Source organism: Crinia signifera, chromosome 8 (genome assembly GCF_055691185.1).
Source record: "Crinia signifera chromosome 8, ASM5569118v1, whole genome shotgun sequence".
Classification (NCBI taxonomy): Eukaryota; Metazoa; Chordata; class Amphibia; order Anura; family Myobatrachidae; genus Crinia; species Crinia signifera.
In genome coordinates, this window is record NC_139224.1 from 54,508,879 (window position 1) to 54,531,907 (window position 23,029).

Genomic DNA, 23,029 nt, shown 5'->3' on the forward strand with positions numbered 1-23,029 from the left:
ATAGTTTGTTGTAAAAAGATGAAAGTTACATGATATCATAATAGAATTAAACTGAAAAAATTGCAAACTGGCATGAACCCCTATTTGCCATCAATGAATTTTGGTGGCAATAGTCAAGATCAGTAGAAAGTGCGATACATTTTGGACAACTGATGACAAATCTGTCATCATCTGTTCCCACATGATCCAGATCTAGGGTTGCCACCTCTCCAGGATTTCCTGGATTCTCCCTCAATTGGTGGTAACCCTCCAGGACATTTTTGCAGTCTCCCGGATTCTCCCTGAATCCGGGTGACTTTGAAAGCCTCCACAGCCTCCCGACTGAGGGGCAGATTTATTAAGCTTGGAGAAGAGATAAACTGGAGATAAAGCGGAGAAAAGGTAAAAGGAGATGTACACACTGTCAGGGGCATAGGGAGGGTGGTTTCGGCGAATCGCAAGCTACGAGCACAGGGCATTCACATTGCATCTCCAGCACTTCAGAGTTGCTGCCCACCACATATCTCCCGCCACCTCCAGAAATATTTAAACTGGGCCGCGGGAGAGGAGAGGACGCAGGAGCACTGTGCAGCCAACAGCTTAGGATGCTGCAGCAGCGCTTCCTCCCAAACTGAGCCTCCGAGGAGAAATAAGCTGGCTGCTACTGTGTATCAGTCCCAGGGCAGAGCCATCTGTGCTGTCAGCTGAGGAAATGGTGAGGCAAAATGAGCTGCCCAGGCCCCTCCAGAAGCCGGGGCCCAGGATAGCTGTACCCACGGCAACCCCCTGTCGGCGGCGACACAATTGGACCCGATTTTTAATCGCACAGGCACCCAGATGCCTGATTCCTATGTTAAATGCCCCCCAGACCCGAGTTTTGATTGTACACCCACCCTGATGGGTAATTACACCACCCCACTATCAACGCCAACCCGAAGCGTGGTGAGCGCAGCGGTACATGTCCTCCGACCTTTTCATACCCCCACTATCCACGTCGGCGTGGAGTTTATTTTATATAGTGTGAGCCCGAAGCGCGGCGAGTGCAGCCAACCCCGCAAGGGGACGCGGAATACATGTGAAGTAATACGCGTCCCCTCGCGGGGCTCGCTGCGCTCGCCACTCTTCAGGTTGGCATTGATACTGGTGTGGTGTTAACAATGGGGTGGGGCATTTCACATAGTAATCACCCATCAGGATGGGTGTACAATTAAAATTCGGGTCTGGGGGGGGCATTTAACATTGTAATCAGGCATCAGGCCTGTACAATGTAATATCGGGTATAATCGCATTGCATCGCATGCCACTAGTTAAGGCATGTGATGCGACGCGATATTAAAATTGTACACTCCTCCCGGGAAAGGCTCAAAATCGGGTACAATCGCATCGCATACCTTAACTAGTGGCATGCGATGCGATATATTGGGCACCCAGATAATACACAAGTACACAAGTACCAAGTACACAAGTACCAGTAAGGCTCCTGTTTCTTCCTCCTGGCAGCTCCTCTCTGCTTTATTGCAATGTTTGAGAGCTCAGATACATACATACAGTAAATGTGGTAGAAGAAGCTGGTACACTGGGCATGTGCAGCAGCTCTGTCCCTTACACTGCATGATATGGTGGCAGCTCTATTGATCATATTATATACCAGCGCTACTGTTGTCATAATTTAAGGCACTTGCCAATAGGAGGGGGGTTTCCGGGCAACCAGAAACTCCCCTCCCCCCCCTATGTTTGCCTATGACTGTGCATGCTTTAGAGATGTCTAATGCAAAGCTATAGCAAAATAATCCAGATTGCGTGTACATGAAGTATCCATTGAAATGCATTATAGCGCAAGAACTACTTTACTGTACTGTTCAGTTCAGTAATGTAACTTAGCGAGTCCCAGAGGGCCTGCCCTGCCTTATCACCACCCCACGCTGCCGCTGTATACCTTCGCAACCATGCAAGGGGATGTGTCAAAATTCGATGGTTGACAACTTCTCTGTCCTTGGTCTCCACCAAAGGAGCACTGCAGCAGATGATTCCCCCCTGTGCATGGTCCCCAACAATGGAGCACTGCAGAGGTTGATCCCACCCCCCCCCCCCCCGTCCTAGGTACCCACCAATGGAGCTCTACAGTGGCTGACTTCTACCCCCCCCCCCCCCCCATACCCTTCGTTGCAGTGCCACAGCTAACACATCTGTCTGAGTCTGAGCAGGTCACAGTCACAGAGAGGAGCCAGGTCATGGAGTAGGAGGGCTGGTGTTGCTGATCGGCGTTCCAGGGCTCCTTTGTAAGGACACTCATGGTGGACAATGGAGGCAGTGCCCCCTTCAGACCTGGATCCCATCAATTAAGAACTCTATTGTATCCCAGAGTTCCACCTCTGGTGACAGACCCTCCTCAAAAACATCCGGGCATGCCTGTGTTTTTTCAGACACACCCAGAAAATGGCAGGCTTCTACCCACAAATGCTGGCTTCCTGTCAGTCAAGCTGTGGCCACATTGTATTTGCAAATTATAGTCATTTTCAGTCGCTATTGCTCCTTGCATATGCGCTATGTATTGTACGGCCTGCTCAGTTGTTCAATAATCACTTATTTATTTATTATTATCACTTCAATAATTTGCGAATACTCTGAATAGCGATTCATTCTGATTTAGCCCTATAGTATTTACCCAACATAAGTCACAGGTGTGCTTATTAAAATGACTTCCACCTTGATGATGCATTCTGTACAGATCCTAGACATTGGGTACTAGGGTGCAGCTCTGCAAGCCTGCATCTATCTCCTTTCTCAGTGGTGGGATTGAGCCATTTCACCACGGTTCTGCAGAACCGATACCTAATGTACAGTCGGCTCTGCTGAACCATTTTCTAATGAGCGCCATCCGCTCCTTGTAAGTTAGACAGCCACCAGTCGCACATAAGGTAAAACCACCCGTGACAGCCGGGCAGAGAGCTGTGCACTGCCTGACTGTATACACAAAGCAGGTCTGCCGCTATTTTGAACTTCACCACTGGCCCACGAGCCAGTCAGTCAATCAGAAGCGGCAGTGATGGCTCCTGATTGGCTGGCAGACCGTGACCTCCTTTTGGCTCACGGTCCAGCAAGAGAGTTCAAAATAGCCACAGACCTGCTTTGTGTATACAGCCGGGCAGTGCACAGCTCTACGACTGGCTGTCACGCCTTTACCTTGTGTGCAGTTGGCGGCTTTCTAAATTACATGGAGTGGCAGCATCTCACTCGCCCTTGGCAATGAGCATGTATTCCCCCTTGGCAATGAGCATGAAGCTCCCTTGGCATCCAGCATGAAGCCCCTGGCATCGAGCAACCCCCTCTAGCAATGAGCATGTACAGTAGGTAAGTGTCAAATATGTAATGAGAATCATGGTGCGTGGCATAATGTGTAATGGGCATCACGGTGTGTGGCCTTATGTGTAATTGGCATTATGGCATGTGGCTTTATGTGTAATGGGCATTAACATTATGGTGCATGACATAATATGTATAGGCATTACTGCTTGCGGAATACTGTGTAACAGGCATTATGGCATGAGGACTACTGTGTAACAGGTGTTATGGCATGCGGAGTACTGTGGAACAGGCATTACGGCATGCAGAGTACTGTGTAACAGGCATTACGGCATGTGGAATAAGAATAATATGTAACATAATCTAGTTTTGTGTACTTCTTTTATTGTTCTTAATGAATATTTAATGCATTAATGATTAAACTAGCTATCGATATATCTTGTCTATTTGGTGTACTTAAAATGGTCATTAAGACATACCTGTTGTTAATTTATCTGAATCCCACCACTGTCAGTGCTGTACTAGATAACTGGATGTGTTTCAGCTCTGTGACCAGCATAAGATTCAGCACAATACAGCCACCTCATTCTAACATCTTCTGACATGACAAATAGCACTATTTGTCATATTTACATGGTTAGAATTGTATTTGTAATAAAAAAGATAGGACAATAGCCTGATGTGCGATCCAATTACAGTGACACATTGTTTTACAAAAATTCTATGTGTTATGCATTCATAGTGGTAATACAGCTTGGGATAAATGTGCAGGTCTGTAACAAATTATATGTTTTATTCTGCAAATAAACGACACCTAGATTCATTCAGGTGCTACCTGCTAGCATTCACTATTATACTTACATATTCCTTTTTACTATTTTGTATGTTGCATGTGATAATGGCCTGTTTAGTGACAAGGCCATGGACAAGAGATACAATTTTAATGCATAGTTCTTGTACTATTATTGATTTAAAAGGCACACAGATACCCTGTGTTAAAAATGCTTAAATAATTCAATGTGCCAGCTTCCCTGGTGTTAAAAATTTCATGAATATCACTGGTGTATTGGAATCATGCGAGAGGGAACACTGGAAATATGCGTAATTAAATGGATGCAATATGAGAAATGTGAATTTGTTTTCTGCGTCACTGCAGAGTGCTAAGACGTATGTAACATATCCTCAAGAGCCACGAAAGTCTTTATATACATAAAGTAGAAAGCTTCACTTCTCTTCTTGAAGTTAAACCAAATTGAGGGGTAGATTCAGTTAGCAGCATGGTTTACAGTGTAGCTAAGCACCGTGTTTAAAGCTAAGTAGACATTAAATGATTTTTGGAAAGATTTTGGATGATTCTACTGTGTCATATTGTTTACTATACATGCTCTATGTCTTTGACGATGTGCACTTCCGCGCATCAGCGACATATTCCATCGTCTGCACATGCAGTACGACAGATAACATCGCAAAGGCCCCCGTCCCTATTCCATCGCTACCGACATCAGCGAGTGTGTATGCACTTACCGATGCCGGCACCCTCGGCCGGTCCCATCCACTGTGATATCACTGGGTGCACACATTGCAGTGTGTGTGCCCAGCATAACTCTATTCAACTATAAGGCATTTTCCCTGAGTGGTAACCCCACGATATCAAGACCTGAACTTTCCACTAGGCAACCAAAGTGGTCAGGCCCCCAAAAATCCAGTCCTTCCATAATCCATCACAAAGGCTGGCTTCTAGTTACATTTTTTAATACACTCGTATGTAAAATTTCACAATATTCCCTTTTAAACTGTGGATTTGTATAGAAAGACAGAAGGGCGGACAAATTTTCGCTTTTATATATAACATACTAGGGGGGAGATGCTCTAAACTAAAAATGCGGTAAAAACCCTGTTATCAGATTTTTTACCGCATTTTGGGATGCTCTAAACATCCCCCGCCGGGTTACCGCAATGGGGGGCATCGCCAGCAAAAACTGGCAATGCCCCATAGAAGCCTATGGGCTTCTACCGCGACCCATGCCACCCTGCACCAACCCCCGATGCCCGGAGCTGGGCTGTGGATGTTAGAACATCCCGCCCTAGATGTTTTGCAAATGAAGCTGAAAATTGTCAGTACAGTCTCACAGCTAGTCTGACAGCACATTTACACTAACTTAAAAATAACAAATTGAATATTGCGTTGGTCCATGGTGGCTGTGCCACTACCAATTCTTAACCCTTTCATGACAGAGCCAGTTTGTGCCTTCATGACAGAGCCCTTTTTTTCAAATCTGACATGTCTCACTTAAGTGGGGATAACTTTTTTTTGCTTTTACTTATCCCAGTGATTTTGAGATTGTTTTCTCGTGACACATTGTACTTCAAGTTAGTGGTAAATTTGGGTCGATACAGTCTGTGTTTTTTTGTGAAAAATACCAAAATATCGTGAAAAAATGGAAAATTTAGCAATATGCAAAATGTCACATTTTCTGCTTGTGAGACAAATAATCATACCACTCAAAATAGTTAATAACTAACAAAGACCATATGTCTACTTTATGTTGCAATCATTATTTCAACTTCCTTTTAATTTTTTTGGACACTAGGAGGCTTCAAATATGACTAGCAAATTCTCAAATTTTCAAGAAAATTTCAAACACTGATTTTTTTAGGGACCAGTTCAGTTCTGATGTGACTTTGAGGGACTTGTATGTGAGACACCCCCATAAATGATGCCATTTCAAAAACTGCACCCCTCACAGTATTCAAAACAGCATTTTGGAAGTTTGTTAACCCTTTAGGTGTTTCACAGGAATTAAAACAAAGTGTAGGTGAAATTTCAAAATTTCATTTTTTTTTCGGATTTTCAATTTTAATACATTTTTCTAAGGAACACAGTACATTTTACTAGAGAAATGTGACTAAAAATTGATTCCCCCAATTCTTTGGTTTTCATAAATATCCTATATGTGGCCCTAGTGTGCACGGTGACCAAACCACAGGCTTCATAATAGAAGGAGCACCTACTTGATTTTTGGGACTCCTTTTTATGAGATTATTTTTTAGGCACCATGTAGGTTTCTAGGCACCATAAGATGCTAAAAGTTAGGAACCCCCCCACAAGTGACCCCATTTTGCAAACTACACCCCTCAGGGAATTCATCTAGGGGTATAGTGTACATTTCAAACCCCCAGGGGTTTCACCAATTGTGGTACAACTGGGCAGTGAAAATGAAAAAAAAAATTTTTTCATTTTCACAGCTCAGTTGTATCAAAATTGGTGAAACCCCGGGGGGTTTGAAATGTACTCTATACCCCTAGATGAATTCCCTGAGGGGTGTAGTTTGCAAAATGGGGTCACTTGTGGGGGGGTTCCACTGTATGGGTGTTTCGGGGGTCATTCAACCAGAATCTGTGCTGCAAAATCCAAAAATCACTCCTTCCCTTCTGAGTCCTGCCATGCACCCAACTGGTATTTTTTGGTCACATGTGAGGCATTGCCGTACCCGGGAGAAATTGGGGCACAGATTTTGGGGTGCTTTGTCTCCTTCATTCCTTGTGAAAATGAAAAATTTTGAGCCAGATCTGCATTTTTGTGTAAAAAAATTTAATTTTTTACACAAAAATGCAGTTCTGGCTCAAAATTTTTCATTTTCACAAGGAATGAAGGAGACAAAGCACCCCAAAATCTGTGCCCCAATTTCTCCCGGGTACGGCAATGCCTCACATGTGACCAAAAAATACCAGTTGGGTGCATGGCAGGACTCAGAAGGGAAGGAGTGATTTTTGGTGGTGGAATGAATGGCGGGTGCTATGTCGCATTAGCAAGACCCCCGAAGCACCAATACAGTGGAACCCCCCCACAAGTGACCCCATTTTGGTCACCAGCTTTGGGAGGGGGGCTGGCGCTGCGGCTGGCGGGGGGGTGGGAGGGGTGCTGGCGCTGCGGCAGCCGGGTGGGTGGGAGGGAGGGGGGCTGCCGGGTGGGAGGGGGGGGGGGCTGGCGATCGTTGGTGATCGGTGCGGTATACGCACACACACACACACACACACACATATATATATATATATATATATATATATATATATATGTGTGTATATATATATATATATATATATATACATATATATACACACACATATATATATATATATATATATATATATATATGTGTGTGTGTATATATATATATATATGAAAAAAAGGGGGGGGTTTTATCGGAGAGCGCTGAATGAAGTACCACTTAGTTATTTCAATGCAATAAACAACACTGATACAATTTTTTTGGTAGTGACAGTTGATATTTGTCCCTTTCCCGAATGAGACGTGTCAGTCTGTTCAAGGTATAAAAGTTCTTTATTGAAATCCGAAACCCAACGCGTTTCGTCAGAATGACTTCATCAGGGGTAAAAAACTAGAGGTGGTACAGAAAGGAAAAAGGATGTACTAATCAATACTGAAATTCATCATTTCGATAGCCACATGGCATATACATCTTTTTAATTTGAGATACATACCAAAATGATTCTCAAGTAAGTGGTTAGATCCACTTTTTGTACTCGTACAAGGTATAATCTAAAATCATTAAAATAACCACACTTTACAATTAATGGTAAAAACAACATGAAGAGCAAGCAAGAAGATGAAAAAAAGAAGAAGAGAGGGAAAAAAGAGTGGTTGGCGTTTTTGCCAGACTACATACCCGTATGTGGGGTTTTGGCCGAAACGGGCTTAATATTCAAGATATGGATGTAGATCCAAAAACAATAAAGGATGGTTAGATCTGAAAATATTTAATTAAATTCATTTACTCATTTTACATTATTGGTCTTAAAATGAATTAATTTTTATTTCTTATTTTAACATACCCTTATTATGGTTGATCAGGGGAAAAATTCCGTAAGGTCGGTATAAATTAAATCTGTAGTTACTGAAGGCACCAGAGGTGAACCTAAATAACATATGTAAAATAATCACTTTGAAATATTGTATAATAGAATTAGAACACATTGTCATGTGGTTAATTGTTTACCTACCCGTAGTAGGTGACTGCTATATATATATACAAGATATATTTAGTAGATGGTTTAGAATTTTATGGGTTTGGAGATCGTTCTGAATAAAAGATATAATATCAATTAGTTATATTTAATGGGTCGGTTTAAAAGATATACCAATTGATTATGTGAAACATACCCGATATAAGGTGCATTAACGTGCAGAATTCTTTTCGGTCGATTATCGGTAAATATGGCCTTTAATGGTGGGATTACTCCATACCTATATAACAATTAAATACATTCCCATAAATTCCAATCAGAAGAGAAGGGGAGAGGGGGTAGTTGGAGGAGGGGGTGAGTAAATAATTACGTACCAATTCGGTGGATATGATGGGTACAGGCTCCACCAGCCTTATATGAATAAAATACAGCGATTGTCAGGGATAAAAACTCAATCTAAAATTAAATTTTAAATATATTACAATGCAAATATTAGCCACTGTTTAAAGTAAAAGGGGCAGATTCATAGTAGACATACCGTGTCAACGTAGAATTAATATTTCACCACCAGTGGGAAATCAGATATATGGAAATACTTGATTTCGCAAAAAATCTCCTAAAAAAATGGATGGGTTATATTGGTAATTCACCTTAAACCATAGAATTTTTTAAAGAGGAGGACAATGTTTTTTTAGTTAATTTTTTCAATGTATTTGCTTGCACTTTTACATTATTGGAAATATACTCCTAAACAACAGAGGGGCAATATAATTAAAATTGCCATTTTTTACATAGATCAGATTTAAATCAATCAATGTATTTGTTTACACTTCTACATCACTTTAAATGTGCATATAAGCTTATAAACATGTTACAGGGTGTTACTATACAAAGTAACAACAGAGATTCCAAAGATACAGACTCACCACAATGTCGCAATTTTCAAAGGCTCCTTCACTGGCTGGTAGTACTTGCCTAGTGAGCACTGATGTCTATATATAGGGAAATGTACCCAGATTGACTTCCGGTATTAATTATTACTATTTAGCGGTTATTCATCTATTTTTTCAGGGGATAAAGATTATAGGTTGTTACATCAATTCCAATCATACTATCCGGTCGGTGAATAAACAGTGTAAACATGTAATAAGGTCCATAACGCTGTCTTTAAAGTGGTGGAACGCACGCCAGCTCATGTGCGTTCCACCTATCTATTTCCTGTTCGGGCGGATGTGGACGGGCGCAGCTCACAGCTCTGTCCCCGTTTTTCGGTTTCTACTCTTTACTGAATTAGCGCGGTATCCGCATAACAGTCTATATGTTTAAATCGCTCTCAGTGGCTAATCCACAGATAATTAATAATATAGATAATGGATTGCTATGTGTCAGACGGGTTTACCATGTGTGCATGGTTTAAATACTTCCCCGTTACTCTATAATAGAATGTGAGTGAATTAGTGTGTATATTAATTACTTCCCCGCAACTCCCTGTACTGAAGTTCCTAATGCGGACCACTATAACCGCATTACCAGTTATATACCAAGCAATAGGATAAAACATACACCTTATATTAAATCAAATTAAGCTAAATGTACTAAAAATAGCGCTATATATTTTTATTATTAGATGTGTGATTAAATGTGTGTGTCAGTGAATTGCTTCCCCGCAGTTCCCAGCTATAGAAGTGAGTGTAGTAAGTGTTCCTGACTAAGGAATGTGTCTATATTTTAGATATATTAAATATTGATTTATCTATTATTAATTAGTATTATATTAGTGGGTGCTTTTTTATATATTTATTTTTATTTTTATTTTTATGGGGATTAGGTGATCCCCTAATCTAAGGTGTTATTATGTGAAAGTGTAATTTGGTATATATTATTCTAATATTCCCATGTATTAATTAGATATGAGTATACCAGTTGAGCCATATCTTTGGAATGTACAATTAAAGGCACAGTGTTATCACTGTACAATATTTAATGTGTGTGTCAGTGAATAGCTTCCCCGCAGTTCCCAGCTATAGAAGTGAGTGTAGTAAGTGTTCCTGACTATGGAATGTGTCTATATTTTAGATATGTTAAATATTGATTTATCTATTATTAATTAGTATTATATTAGTGGGTGCTTTTATATTTATTTTATGGGGATAAGGTGATCCCCTAGTCTAAAGTGTTATTATGTGAATGTGTGATATGGTATATATTATTCTAATATTCCCATAAATTAATTAAATATGAGTACACCAGTTGAGCCATACCTTTGGAATGTACAATTAAAGGCAGTGTTATCACTGTACAATATTTCCATATACAATATTAGAACATTACACACCGTATAGATGATTACGGATATATTTCTCATAAACCTTCAATATAAATGTAAAGAAAAAGAGGGGGGGGAGGGGGTGGGGTGGAGCTGAATATCCCCACCGTGTGGCAGTATAATAATTTCACATTACTGTGGGGCACATTAAGGGGCGTATTTAATTTACAAAAATGAGACTATATCTATGTTCTCATTGAGTCCTTTTGGGATCAACGAATCTAGCACATAAATCCAATAGCTTTCCTGTTTGGCCAGTTTCAGTTCTCGGTCACCACCTCTTGGATCTATTTTGATATGTTCAATTATTGTGAAACTGAAATTATCTTTTTCTATTTTGGAGTCGTGCTTATCAAGGAAGTGTCTGGAGAGACTATGCAACATGAATTTGTTTTTAATATTCCGCATGTGCTCCTGTATGCGAATTTTTAATGGTCTTTTTGTTTTGCCTATGTATACAAGGCCACATCCACAGACAATTTTGTAGACTACAAAGGTGGTTATGCACGTACAGCTGGCATTCAATTTGTAGTTTTTATGTATACTGGTTTTATAACTAAACGATTTTTTATCCATGTACCTACAGCAGATGCATTTATTGCAAGGTATGCAGCGATTGAGTGTACTTAGAAAGATCTGATTCTCTGGAGGTTTTGGAACTGTATCTCTGAGTTTGCTCGGAGCCAAAATACTTTTTAAATTGGTAGCTCTTCGGAAGGTCACCAGCGGTTTCTTAGGGAGGGTGGGTCCCAGTATTGGGTCCTTTAATAGGATATCCCAATGTTTTTCCAACACTTTCTTTACTTGGATGTTTTCTCTGTTAAACTGTGTAACAAAGGGTCTAACCTTGTTGTCTGAGGGGTTTTTCTTGCCTCGTGTGTTACTTATCAGATCTTCTCTCTCTCGGTTGTAGGCTTTGCATTGTGCTTCTTTCAGTTTTAAAGGATTGTACCCTCTTTCGAGGAACCTTTTCTCAAGGGTTTCAGACTGACTCCAGAAATCGGCGTCACTACTGCAGTTTTTTCTCAGTCGAAGAAATTGGGTGTATGGAACATCTTCCTTCCATCTTTGTAGATGGCAGCTTGTTTGTGGAATAAAGCTGTTCGCATCGACCTCTTTGAAATAGGTTTTTGTGGTGATTTTTTGTCCTGGTATGCCCATTAATACCAAGTCAAGGAAGTCCATGGTTTCTTTATTCAACTTGAATGTGAATTTGAAGCCAAACGAGTTGTTGTGTAAGTGAGCCATGAAACTGGGTTTCGGATTTCAATAAAGAACTTTTATACCTTGAACAGACTGACACGTCTCATTCGGGAAAGGGACAAATATCAACTGTCACTACCAAAAAAATTGTATCAGTGTTGTTTATTGCATTGAAATAACTAAGTGGTACTTCATTCAGCGCTCTCCGATAAAACCCCCCCCTTTTTTTCAAATCTTCTGTCTGACTCCCACTAACAGGGGAGTCTTATCGGAGCAGCAGCAGACTACTGTCAGCGCAATACGAGGTCCATACTGTATTTCTGTGTTAGTAATTGACTGTTAGAGGCCCTCGTGTGCAGCTTATAATTAAACATCCCATTTGTTTTTATAAAAATAAGGCACTATGCCAATTTTTAAAGATAGAACCAAACGCTTACAAAGAGTGAAAAATATATTTTCAGAAGAAGAGCAAGCAATACAGTTCGATGAGGAGGACTATTACTGTTACCTTAATGTTCTAGAGAAACTAGCAGTTAAAGAGGTCAAAGGATGGTACGACATCATGACCCTTGAGAAATATATAGAAGTAGGACGTGTACCCCGAGGCCTAAGGATCCAAAAAACACCTACCTTAGGTGGAGGTAGTGAAGCGTTCATGAACAACTGGAATACCATCCTAGACGAATGCTCAAGGAAATTGATTTCCTTGATCATTTCTGAAAGGAAGAAGGAAGTCTCAAAAATTGAAGATGAAATTAACAAAATTGAAAAAGCTCTAGAAAAATTTGAAAACAGTGAAGAACTAAAAAGGGACATTATTGACCTACAGCAAAAAGTTGAGAATTTGGAGAATGAGGTCATTTCAAAAAAACAGAAAAAATTCCTAAGGGATAGAAACGACTATATTAGTGGACAAGTCCATAATTGGAATAATCAAGAGAGAAGACCGGAGCATAATAATGCCAGTCAACGTTTCGACCGTAGACAATATAATATAAGACCTAGATGGAATGAAGACCAAAAACAGAACCAACTGGATCATGACAGATATAGAGGTGATCACTATAGGGCTGATAAAAGGCAAAACAGAGATTACTCTCCAAAATTCAAATATGAGAGAAGACAAATGAGTTCTTACAATAACAATAACTTCCGCAATAGGATCCCATCTTATCAGGGCAGACCAAGAAATAGATACCCGTCGTTTAAGAATAGATACGATACACTAAGATCACCATCACCAGGAACTCATAACACCAACCCATCTCACCATTTTTTAGAATTAAAAAAGGACAACGCACGTTCTTTCATCCACAGGAGAGAAGAATTACATACTCGGCTAGATTCCCCTCAAGGGAGGAAACGAAGCCTCCGTGGAGAAGACGAGGCAGAAGAGGAGGAAGAACTAAGCCCAAAACGAAGCCGAGGACAGACACAACCACAAGGAGCTCAGAGACAGGGGTTGTTAACCTCAGTAAGAGGGAACTACAGCCTTCTCAAGTCTCGTTATTAGAAAAAGGGTTGAAATTTGCTCCAGATTTACATTTGAACAAGTTCGATCTGTTCATAGACCTAAACAAATTTACGAGAAATCTGACGCTGCAACGACATTTCTTAAAAAACCCCATAATTCCAGCAATAACCACTACTGAAGCCCCGACTGTGTCAGTTAAATCTAAGTACTACCCAGTGGAATCACGCGGTAGCTACATTGACGTGTTCTATGATTCTGTTAATGAAGATTTTAAAAAGATCAAAGAAACTAATCTAAAGTATAAGAGCAACCTCAATCCTCAGGAAATACGTGCCATGAAAGATCTAAAAAAGAATGAAGAATTGGTTATAAAAAGTGCCGATAAAGGGGGAGCAGTAGTTCTCCAATCAAGAGATGCTTATATTTCAGAAGCCAATCGTATCTTATACGACGGAGTGACCTATGAGGAGCTGGTCGAAGATCCAACTGCAAAATTTCAAGAAGAACTCTATGTACTACTTAAAGGAGCCCTTAATGACCTAACCATCAACAAAAAAGAATTTGAATATATGTATCCGAAATTTCCAAGAATTCCTTTGTTCTATCACTTACCCAAAATACATAAAGGTAAATACCCACCTCCAGGAAGACCGATTGTAGCAGGCATTGACTCTGTCTCTTCCAATCTTTCACACTTCATAGATTTGAAGCTACAACCTTATGTCCTGAAGAATCAATCACACCTAAAAGACTCCACCAGTGTTCTATTGAAACTAAAGGATAAGGTTTGGACAGATAATATGTTTTGGTTAACAATCGATGTTGAATCACTTTATCCTTCAATACCACATACGAGTGGAGTGGAAGCCATCGAAAAGATTCTAACCAAAGATGCAACAGTCACATCAAAAATGAGCAAGTTTATTTTAGACAGTATTCGTTATATCCTTACCCACAACTATTTTGAATTTGGAGGCAAGTTCTATCGCCAAACCCATGGAACTGCAATGGGTACAAAATTTGCACCATCTTATGCAAATTTGGTGATGGCCGTGTGGGAGGAGCAGCTTATTTACCAGTCCGAATTTTACCCAAAAATAGGATTCTATCAGCGTTACATTGACGACCTACTATTGATTTGGCAGGGTGACCCATCAGAAATTGATAGTTTCATGGCTCACTTACACAACAACTCGTTTGGCTTCAAATTCACATTCAAGTTGAATAAAGAAACCATGGACTTCCTTGACTTGGTATTAATGGGCATACCAGGACAAAAAATCACCACAAAAACCTATTTCAAAGAGGTCGATGCGAACAGCTTTATTCCACAAACAAGCTGCCATCTACAAAGATGGAAGGAAGATGTTCCATACACCCAATTTCTTCGACTGAGAAAAAACTGCAGTAGTGACGCCGATTTCTGGAGTCAGTCTGAAACCCTTGAGAAAAGGTTCCTCGAAAGAGGGTACAATCCTTTAAAACTGAAAGAAGCACAATGCAAAGCCTACAACCGAGAGAGAGAAGATCTGATAAGTAACACACGAGGCAAGAAAAACCCCTCAGACAACAAGGTTAGACCCTTTGTTACACAGTTTAACAGAGAAAACATCCAAGTAAAGAAAGTGTTGGAAAAACATTGGGATATCCTATTAAAGGACCCAATACTGGGACCCACCCTCCCTAAGAAACCGCTGGTGACCTTCCGAAGAGCTACCAATTTAAAAAGTATTTTGGCTCCGAGCAAACTCAGAGATACAGTTCCAAAACCTCCAGAGAATCAGATCTTTCTAAGTACACTCAATCGCTGCATACCTTGCAATAAATGCATCTGCTGTAGGTACATGGATAAAAAATCGTTTAGTTATAAAACCAGTATACATAAAAACTACAAATTGAATGCCAGCTGTACGTGCATAACCACCTTTGTAGTCTACAAAATTGTCTGTGGATGTGGCCTTGTATACATAGGCAAAACAAAAAGACCATTAAAAATTCGCATACAGGAGCACATGCGGAATATTAAAAACAAATTCATGTTGCATAGTCTCTCCAGACACTTCCTTGATAAGCACGACTCCAAAATAGAAAAAGATAATTTCAGTTTCACAATAATTGAACATATCAAAATAGATCCAAGAGGTGGTGACCGAGAACTGAAACTGGCCAAACAGGAAAGCTATTGGATTTATGTGCTAGATTCGTTGATCCCAAAAGGACTCAATGAGAACATAGATATAGTCTCATTTTTGTAAATTAAATACGCCCCTTAATGTGCCCCACAGTAATGTGAAATTATTATACTGCCACACGGTGGGGATATTCAGCTCCACCCCACCCCCTCCCCCCCCTCTTTTTCTTTACATTTATATTGAAGGTTTATGAGAAATATATCCGTAATCATCTATACGGTGTGTAATGTTCTAATATTGTATATGGAAATATTGTACAGTGATAACACTGCCTTTAATTGTACATTCCAAAGGTATGGCTCAACTGGTGTACTCATATTTAATTAATTTATGGGAATATTAGAATAATATATACCATATCACACATTCACATAATAACACTTTAGACTAGGGGATCACCTTATCCCCATAAAATAAATATAAAAGCACCCACTAATATAATACTAATTAATAATAGATAAATCAATATTTAACATATCTAAAATATAGACACATTCCATAGTCAGGAACACTTACTACACTCACTTCTATAGCTGGGAACTGCGGGGAAGCTATTCACTGACACACACATTAAATATTGTACAGTGATAACACTGTGCCTTTAATTGTACATTCCAAAGATATGGCTCAACTGGTATACTCATATCTAATTAATACATGGGAATATTAGAATAATATATACCAAATTACACTTTCACATAATAACACCTTAGATTAGGGGATCACCTAATCCCCATAAAAATAAAAATAAAAATAAAAATAAATATATAAAAAAGCACCCACTAATATAATACTAATTAATAATAGATAAATCAATATTTAATATATCTAAAATATAGACACATTCCTTAGTCAGGAACACTTACTACACTCACTTCTATAGCTGGGAACTGCGGGGAAGCAATTCACTGACACACACATTTAATCACACATCTAATAATAAAAATATATAGCGCTATTTTTAGTACATTTAGCTTAATTTGATTTAATATAAGGTGTATGTTTTATCCTATTGCTTGGTATATAACTGGTAATGCGGTTATAGTGGTCCGCATTAGGAACTTCAGTACAGGGAGTTGCGGGGAAGTAATTAATATACACACTAATTCACTCACATTCTATTATAGAGTAACGGGGAAGTATTTAAACCATGCACACATGGTAAACCCGTCTGACACATAGCAATCCATTATCTATATTATTAATTATCTGTGGATTAGCCACTGAGAGCGATTTAAACATATAGACTGTTATGCGGATACCGCGCTAATTCAGTAAAGAGTAGAAACCGAAAAACGGGGACAGAGCTGTGAGCTGCGCCCGTCCACATCCGCCCGAACAGGAAATAGATAGGTGGAACGCACATGAGCTGGCGTGCGTTCCACCACTTTAAAGACAGCGTTATGGACCTTATTACATGTTTACACTGTTTATTCACCGACCGGATAGTATGATTGGAATTGATGTAACAACCTATAATCTTTATCCCCTGAAAAAATAGATGAATAACCGCTAAATAGTAATAATTAATACCGGAAGTCAATCTGGGTACATTTCCCTATATATAGACATCAGTGCTCACTAGGCAAGTACTACCAGCCAGTGAAGGAGCCTTTGAAAATTGCGACATTGTGGTGAGTCTGTATCTTTGGAATCTCTGTTGTTACTTTGTATAGTAACACCCTGTAACATGTTTATAAGCTTATATGCACATTTAAAGTGATGTAGAAGTGTAAACAAATACATTGATTGATTTAAATCTGATCTATGTAAAAAATGGCAATTTTAATTATATTGCCCCTCTGTTGTTTAGGAGTATATTTCCAATAATGTAAAAGTGCAAGCAAATACATTGAAAAAATTAACTAAAAAAACATTGTCCTCCTCTTTAAAAAATTCTATGGTTTAAGGTGAATTACCAATATAACCCATCCATTTTTTTAGGAGATTTTTTGCGAAATCAAGTATTTCCATATATCTGATTTCCCACTGGTGGTGAAATATTAATTCTACGTTGACACGGTATGTCTACTATGAATCTGCCCCTTTTACTTTAAACAGTGGCTAATATTTGCATTGTAATATATTTAAAATTTAATTTTAGATTGAGTTTTTATCCCTGACAATCGCTGTATTTTATTCATATAAGGCTGGTGGAGCCTGTACCCATCATATCCACCGAATTGGTACGTAATTATTTACTCACCCCCTCCTCCAACTACCCCCTCTCCCCTTCTCTTCTGATTGGAATTTATGGGAATGTATTTAATTGTTATATAGGTATGGAGTAATCCCACCATTAAAGGCCATATTTACCGATAATCGACCGAAAAGAATTCTGCACGTTAATGCACCTTATATCGGGTATGTTTCACATAATCAATTGGTATATCTTTTAAACCGACCCATTAAATATAACTAATTGATATTATATCTTTTATTCAGAACGATCTCCAAACCCATAAAATTCTAAACCATCTACTAAATATATCTTGTATATATATATAGCAGTCACCTACTACGGGTAGGTAAACAATTAACCACATGACAATGTGTTCTAATTCTATTATACAATATTTCAAAGTGATTATTTTACATATGTTATTTAGGTTCACCTCTGGTGCCTTCAGTAACTACAGATTTAATTTATACCGACCTTACGGAATTTTTCCCCTGATCAACCATAATAAGGGTATGTTAAAATAAGAAATAAAAATTAATTCATTTTAAGACCAATAATGTAAAATGAGTAAATGAATTTAATTAAATATTTTCAGATCTAACCATCCTTTATTGTTTTTGGATCTACATCCATATCTTGAATATTAAGCCCGTTTCGGCCAAAACCCCACATACGGGTATGTAGTCTGGCAAAAACGCCAACCACTCTTTTTTCCCTCTCTTCTTCTTTTTTTCATCTTCTTGCTTGCTCTTCATGTTGTTTTTACCATTAATTGTAAAGTGTGGTTATTTTAATGATTTTAGATTATACCTTGTACGAGTACAAAAAGTGGATCTAACCACTTACTTGAGAATCATTTTGGTATGTATCTCAAATTAAAAAGATGTATATGCCATGTGGCTATCGAAATGATGAATTTCAGTATTGATTAGTACATCCTTTTTCCTTTCTGTACCACCTCTAGTTTTTTACCCCTGATGAAGTCATTCTGACGAAACGCGTTGGGTTTCGGATTTCAATAAAGAACTTTTATACCTTGAACAGACTGACACGTCTCATTCGGGAAAGGGACAAATATCAACTGTCACTACCAAAAAAATTGTATCAGTGTTGTTTATTGCATTGAAATAACTAAGTGGTACTTCATTCAGCGCTCTCCGATAAAACCCCCCCCTTTTTTTCAAATCTTCTGTCTGACTCCCACTAACAGGGGAGTCTTATCGGAGCAGCAGCAGACTACTGTCAGCGCAATACGAGGTCCATACTGTATTTCTATATATATATATATATACACACATTAGCACATAATTTTTTATTTTATTTTATTTTTCACTTTTCCAGCAGCAGCATGATGCTGCTGCTGCTGCTGCTGCTGCTGCTGCGGGGGGGAGGGGGGAGGAGGGGAGCGCAGCGTGCGCTCCGGACGTAGCGGTGGAGCCGCTGGAGCTGCTGCTGCTGCCGGGTGAGTGCCCGGCGGGTGGGAGGGGGGTGCTGCCGCTCGGTGGTGATCGGTGCTGCACCGATCACCACCGTTTTCTGTGTTACCGAGCGGCTTAGCCGCCGGTAACACAGGAAACGCTGTGATTGACTGTTCAGATTTGAACAGCCAATCACAGCGATCGCCGACCGGGGGGGGCACCCCTGCCCCCCCTGGGCAACGAGGGGGGATGTCTGCTGTCAGGGACAGCAGACATCTCCTAACTGTCACCGCGTCTATAGACGCAGTGACAGTTAGAATCCATGACGTACATGTACGTCAAATGTCGGGAAGTACTTCCCGACCATGACGTACATGTACGTCAAATGTCGTGAAGGGGTTAAAGAACTGGTAACCCCATCGCCAAGGGGCCACGCCCGATAGCCATGCAATGACAGCCACGGGTGGGGGAGGGGAGGGGAGGGGAGGAGTGGGATGGGATGGGTCTCTTTGTCTCAGGTTCCCAAGCCTGAATGTGGGTCTCTTTGTCTCAGGTTCCCAAGCCTGTGTGTGGGTCTCTTTGTCTCAGGTTCCCAAGCCTGTATGTGGGTCTCTTTGTCTCAGGTTCCCAAGCCTGTATGTGGGTCTCTTTGTCTCAGGTTCCCAAGCCCGTATGTGGGTCTCTTTGTCTCAGGTTCCCAAGCCACGTGTGGATCTCTTTTTGGTTCCCAAGCCAGAGCTGTTGCTTTAATTCATGGCAACAGAAATGATTTTATCCTGCTGCCCACCTTCAGCTAAGAGATCCTCAAAGAGCTGGATGAAGTATTCAGGATCAGTAATGAAGCGGAGCATCTTTGCACTCATTAGCATGGTAATGGACAGGCAACGGCTCCAAAAGGCTTCACTCGAGCTGCAGACTAGGAAGTATCTCATTGGGTAAGCGAGCTCATTACCCATGTATGAATAGGCTATATACAGACATGTTGACAGCCATACTATTTGTTCATGCGCAGTGTCTAGCTCAGATGACATCACTTTGCGGCAAAGCATGTAGAGAAAAATGACATTGGCCGGATTGAGGAAGCCGTCATTCTGGCAGACTCCAGTAAGGGAATTGTCTATAATGGTCAGCCAATTAGTAAAATGTATTGGTAATACCGGCTCCTTACACCTGCGGCAGAGGAACTCTGCAAGGCAGGCCAGCAGCTCGCTGGTGGATGCCTGCACCATCTTGGTGGGTTTTGGTGGCGAGATGTCTTGCTTTTCTTCAGCAGGCTCATAGACAGGCTTATTGGCACAGGTATCTTGTGAGACCTGTGTGTGAGTTGTTAAGTCAGCACATGAGATGGAATCCTTCAGGCTCTCACTGACGAGGTGGGTAACATTGACCTGGCCATTTTTGCGCTGTCTTCGTGTGGTCATAAATCTTCTTAAGCGCCAGATGAGTGAGTTTCTCTCGGCAGACCTTCCAGTCTTGTTGTCCTGTATAGCCGGGCGCTGGGCACCACTTGATGTTTCTTCATCTGGACGGTTTGCCTTGCGGCAGCACGGGAAAGTCAAGCACTTCCACATTCTTATCCAATAATAACAGTCAGTTTCCAGCATGTTATGAAAGATGCTTCCTGGGTCAGTCCTAGTCAGCAAATGAGTCCAGTAGAATGTAGACAGAAGTTTTCTCTGCTTACACTGAGCATTGTGACATAAAGTGGACCCTATCCCGCTCCTCATAGTCTTTCTGTGATTTAAGAAGAAAATGTTATTTTTTTTATTTTTAACCCTTTTGAGTGCCAAATGAATTTGTCAAAATAGGTTTTAAAATCGTGTTTTTAAAGTGTTTGGTTGGACAAATTTAAATAATTTAAAGATGTTAAATACATTCTGGTGAGTTGCTGAATATGGTCACTGTGTAGCTGTGTACACACTGAGCAAAATATCAAATGGCCGATATATCGCAAACCCATTAGCGAGTGTGTACCACCGATATGTCTGGGAATTATGTAATTTATCGGCATATTGCATCAGCCCTGCAGCACAGCAAATGGATGCTACAGATATAACAACGCATCTGGCTGTGTGTATGGACTTCTAGGACCTACAGTGACTGATAACTCATATAGGCGGGGGGAATGTAAATGCATGCCCAGTTGCAGCGCTGCCATCAAGGGGGTACTGTGGGCACATCCCAGAGCGCTTCTAGAGCGCAGGCTTCTCCTTCACCTCTGGACGCTGGGGGCCATTTAAAATGCAGCACCGTCTGGTGAGCCAATCAGAGCTCATGTACCAGCAGACACTCTTTTATTTCTTTTTTTAATTTGTTTTTATTAAATATTTTTAAAGATAAACAAGACATACACAATTTAACATCAAGTAACATACAAACATTACAATCCACATACATTACACTGCTTGCAACCAATACAGAATATCATATTAATACACACATTTCTAAAATCCTAGTCTTACCTACATTGGATGTCCCATTTATCCTCACGTTCTCCCCTATCATCTACTATCTCATTACCTTTCTATACATTAACCAACAATCCCATACTGCTAATATTTTAGATCTGTTTTTCTGCTTTTTAAAGTTTTAAGTATATGTATTCCTTAGGGTAGCATTGATTGCTTTTGGCCCTAATTTGCTAATTCCGCCTCCAGTTGTGCTCTAGATCCTGGATTTACCACTATTACTATTATTTTGGCCTATTTTTAAAGTGTGTGTCTTAGTTTTAATTATAGTGAATTTGTACATGTGTTTATTATACGTGATCCTTTTTTCTTATCTTACTATAATAATGATGACAATTACATCAACTATCGATTGTGTTCATTAGTGCTATATCTCTTAACATATCTTTACTAAGTGCAAAGAAGAGATAGAAGCGAGGGATGAAAAAAATAAATACAGGAAAATAAAAATAAAGCAAAAGAAGTAAGGACACACATATTAGAAGCCCTTCTTTAATAATCTGTGCCCCATTATACATTTTTCCCTCCCCCTTATACGTACCTCTTATAATACCAACCCCCCCAAACCTTATAAAATTTTGTTGCTGTCTTTCTTAAGATGTGAATATATTTCTCGTGCTCTATTATGTTATTTACTAATTTTACCCATTTATTAATATCCGTGCCTTCTTTGGCCATCCAGGATCGCGTTATAATAACCTTAGCTATTGAGCACATATTTATAGCATTTTGTCTCATTTCTGATGTCAAATTCTCTTTGGGCCAAATACCCAGGATACAGCTACTTGGCTGCACACAATGATATGGAATACCCAAATCCACCAGTATTTCCCTAACTTTTTGCCAAAAGGCTTGCACCTTTTGACACTGCCATAACAGATGATAAAAATGAACATCCCAATTCCCGGCACTTTGGACAACTGTCCAGTTTATTACCTGAGAATTTACTCAGCTTCACGGGGGTTATATATGTCCTGTGTAAATTATTTATTTGCACCTGCTGGACTCTAAGGTAGTTAGTAGCACCCCTTGTTGCTGAAAGGGCGATCTTCCAGTCATCATCGCTGATTTCTGGAATATCTATCCATTTAGTTCTTAACTCTGGGGTTTATTCTAGTTCATTCTTTCTGACAAAATCCTTCTTAGATGGACAAAACCATGTGCACTGCAGGGGGGCAGATGTAACATGTGCAGAGAGAATTAGATTTGGGTGAGTTATTTTGTTTCTGTGCAGGGAAAATACTGACTGCATGATTTTACACTTCAATATAGATCTCACTTTGAAGAAAAACCCCACCAAATCTAATTCTCTCTGCACAAGTTACATCTGCCCCACCCGCAGTGCACATGGTTTTGCCCATCTAAGAAATATTTTGTCAGAAAGATTGAACTAGAATAAGGGCCACAGTTCCTGCTGGAGCCTGCACAAAAATAGCCCTGTATATATATATATATATATATATATATATATATATATATATATCTATCTATCTATCTA

At 39.9% G+C, this 23,029-nt stretch overlaps 1 protein-coding gene across 1 annotated transcript; it reads right to left on the reverse strand.

Moving 5' to 3' along the window:
• Nucleotides 1-19,809: 19,809 nt before the first annotated feature.
• On the reverse strand, nt 19,810-20,634 carry LOC146026891 (cyclin-dependent kinase 5 activator 1-like). Its single transcript, XM_083157944.1, has one exon. It carries the CDS (start codon nt 20,632-20,634, stop codon nt 19,810-19,812), a length of 825 nt encoding a protein of 274 aa, XP_083014070.1.
• Nucleotides 20,635-23,029: the final 2,395 nt, after the last annotated feature.

Excerpts from the sequence above, each read along its gene's own strand:
- LOC146026891 (XM_083157944.1), bottom strand. The coding sequence starts at position 20,634 with ATGTGGAAGTGCTTGACTTTCCCGTGCTGCCGCAAGGCAAACCGTCCA.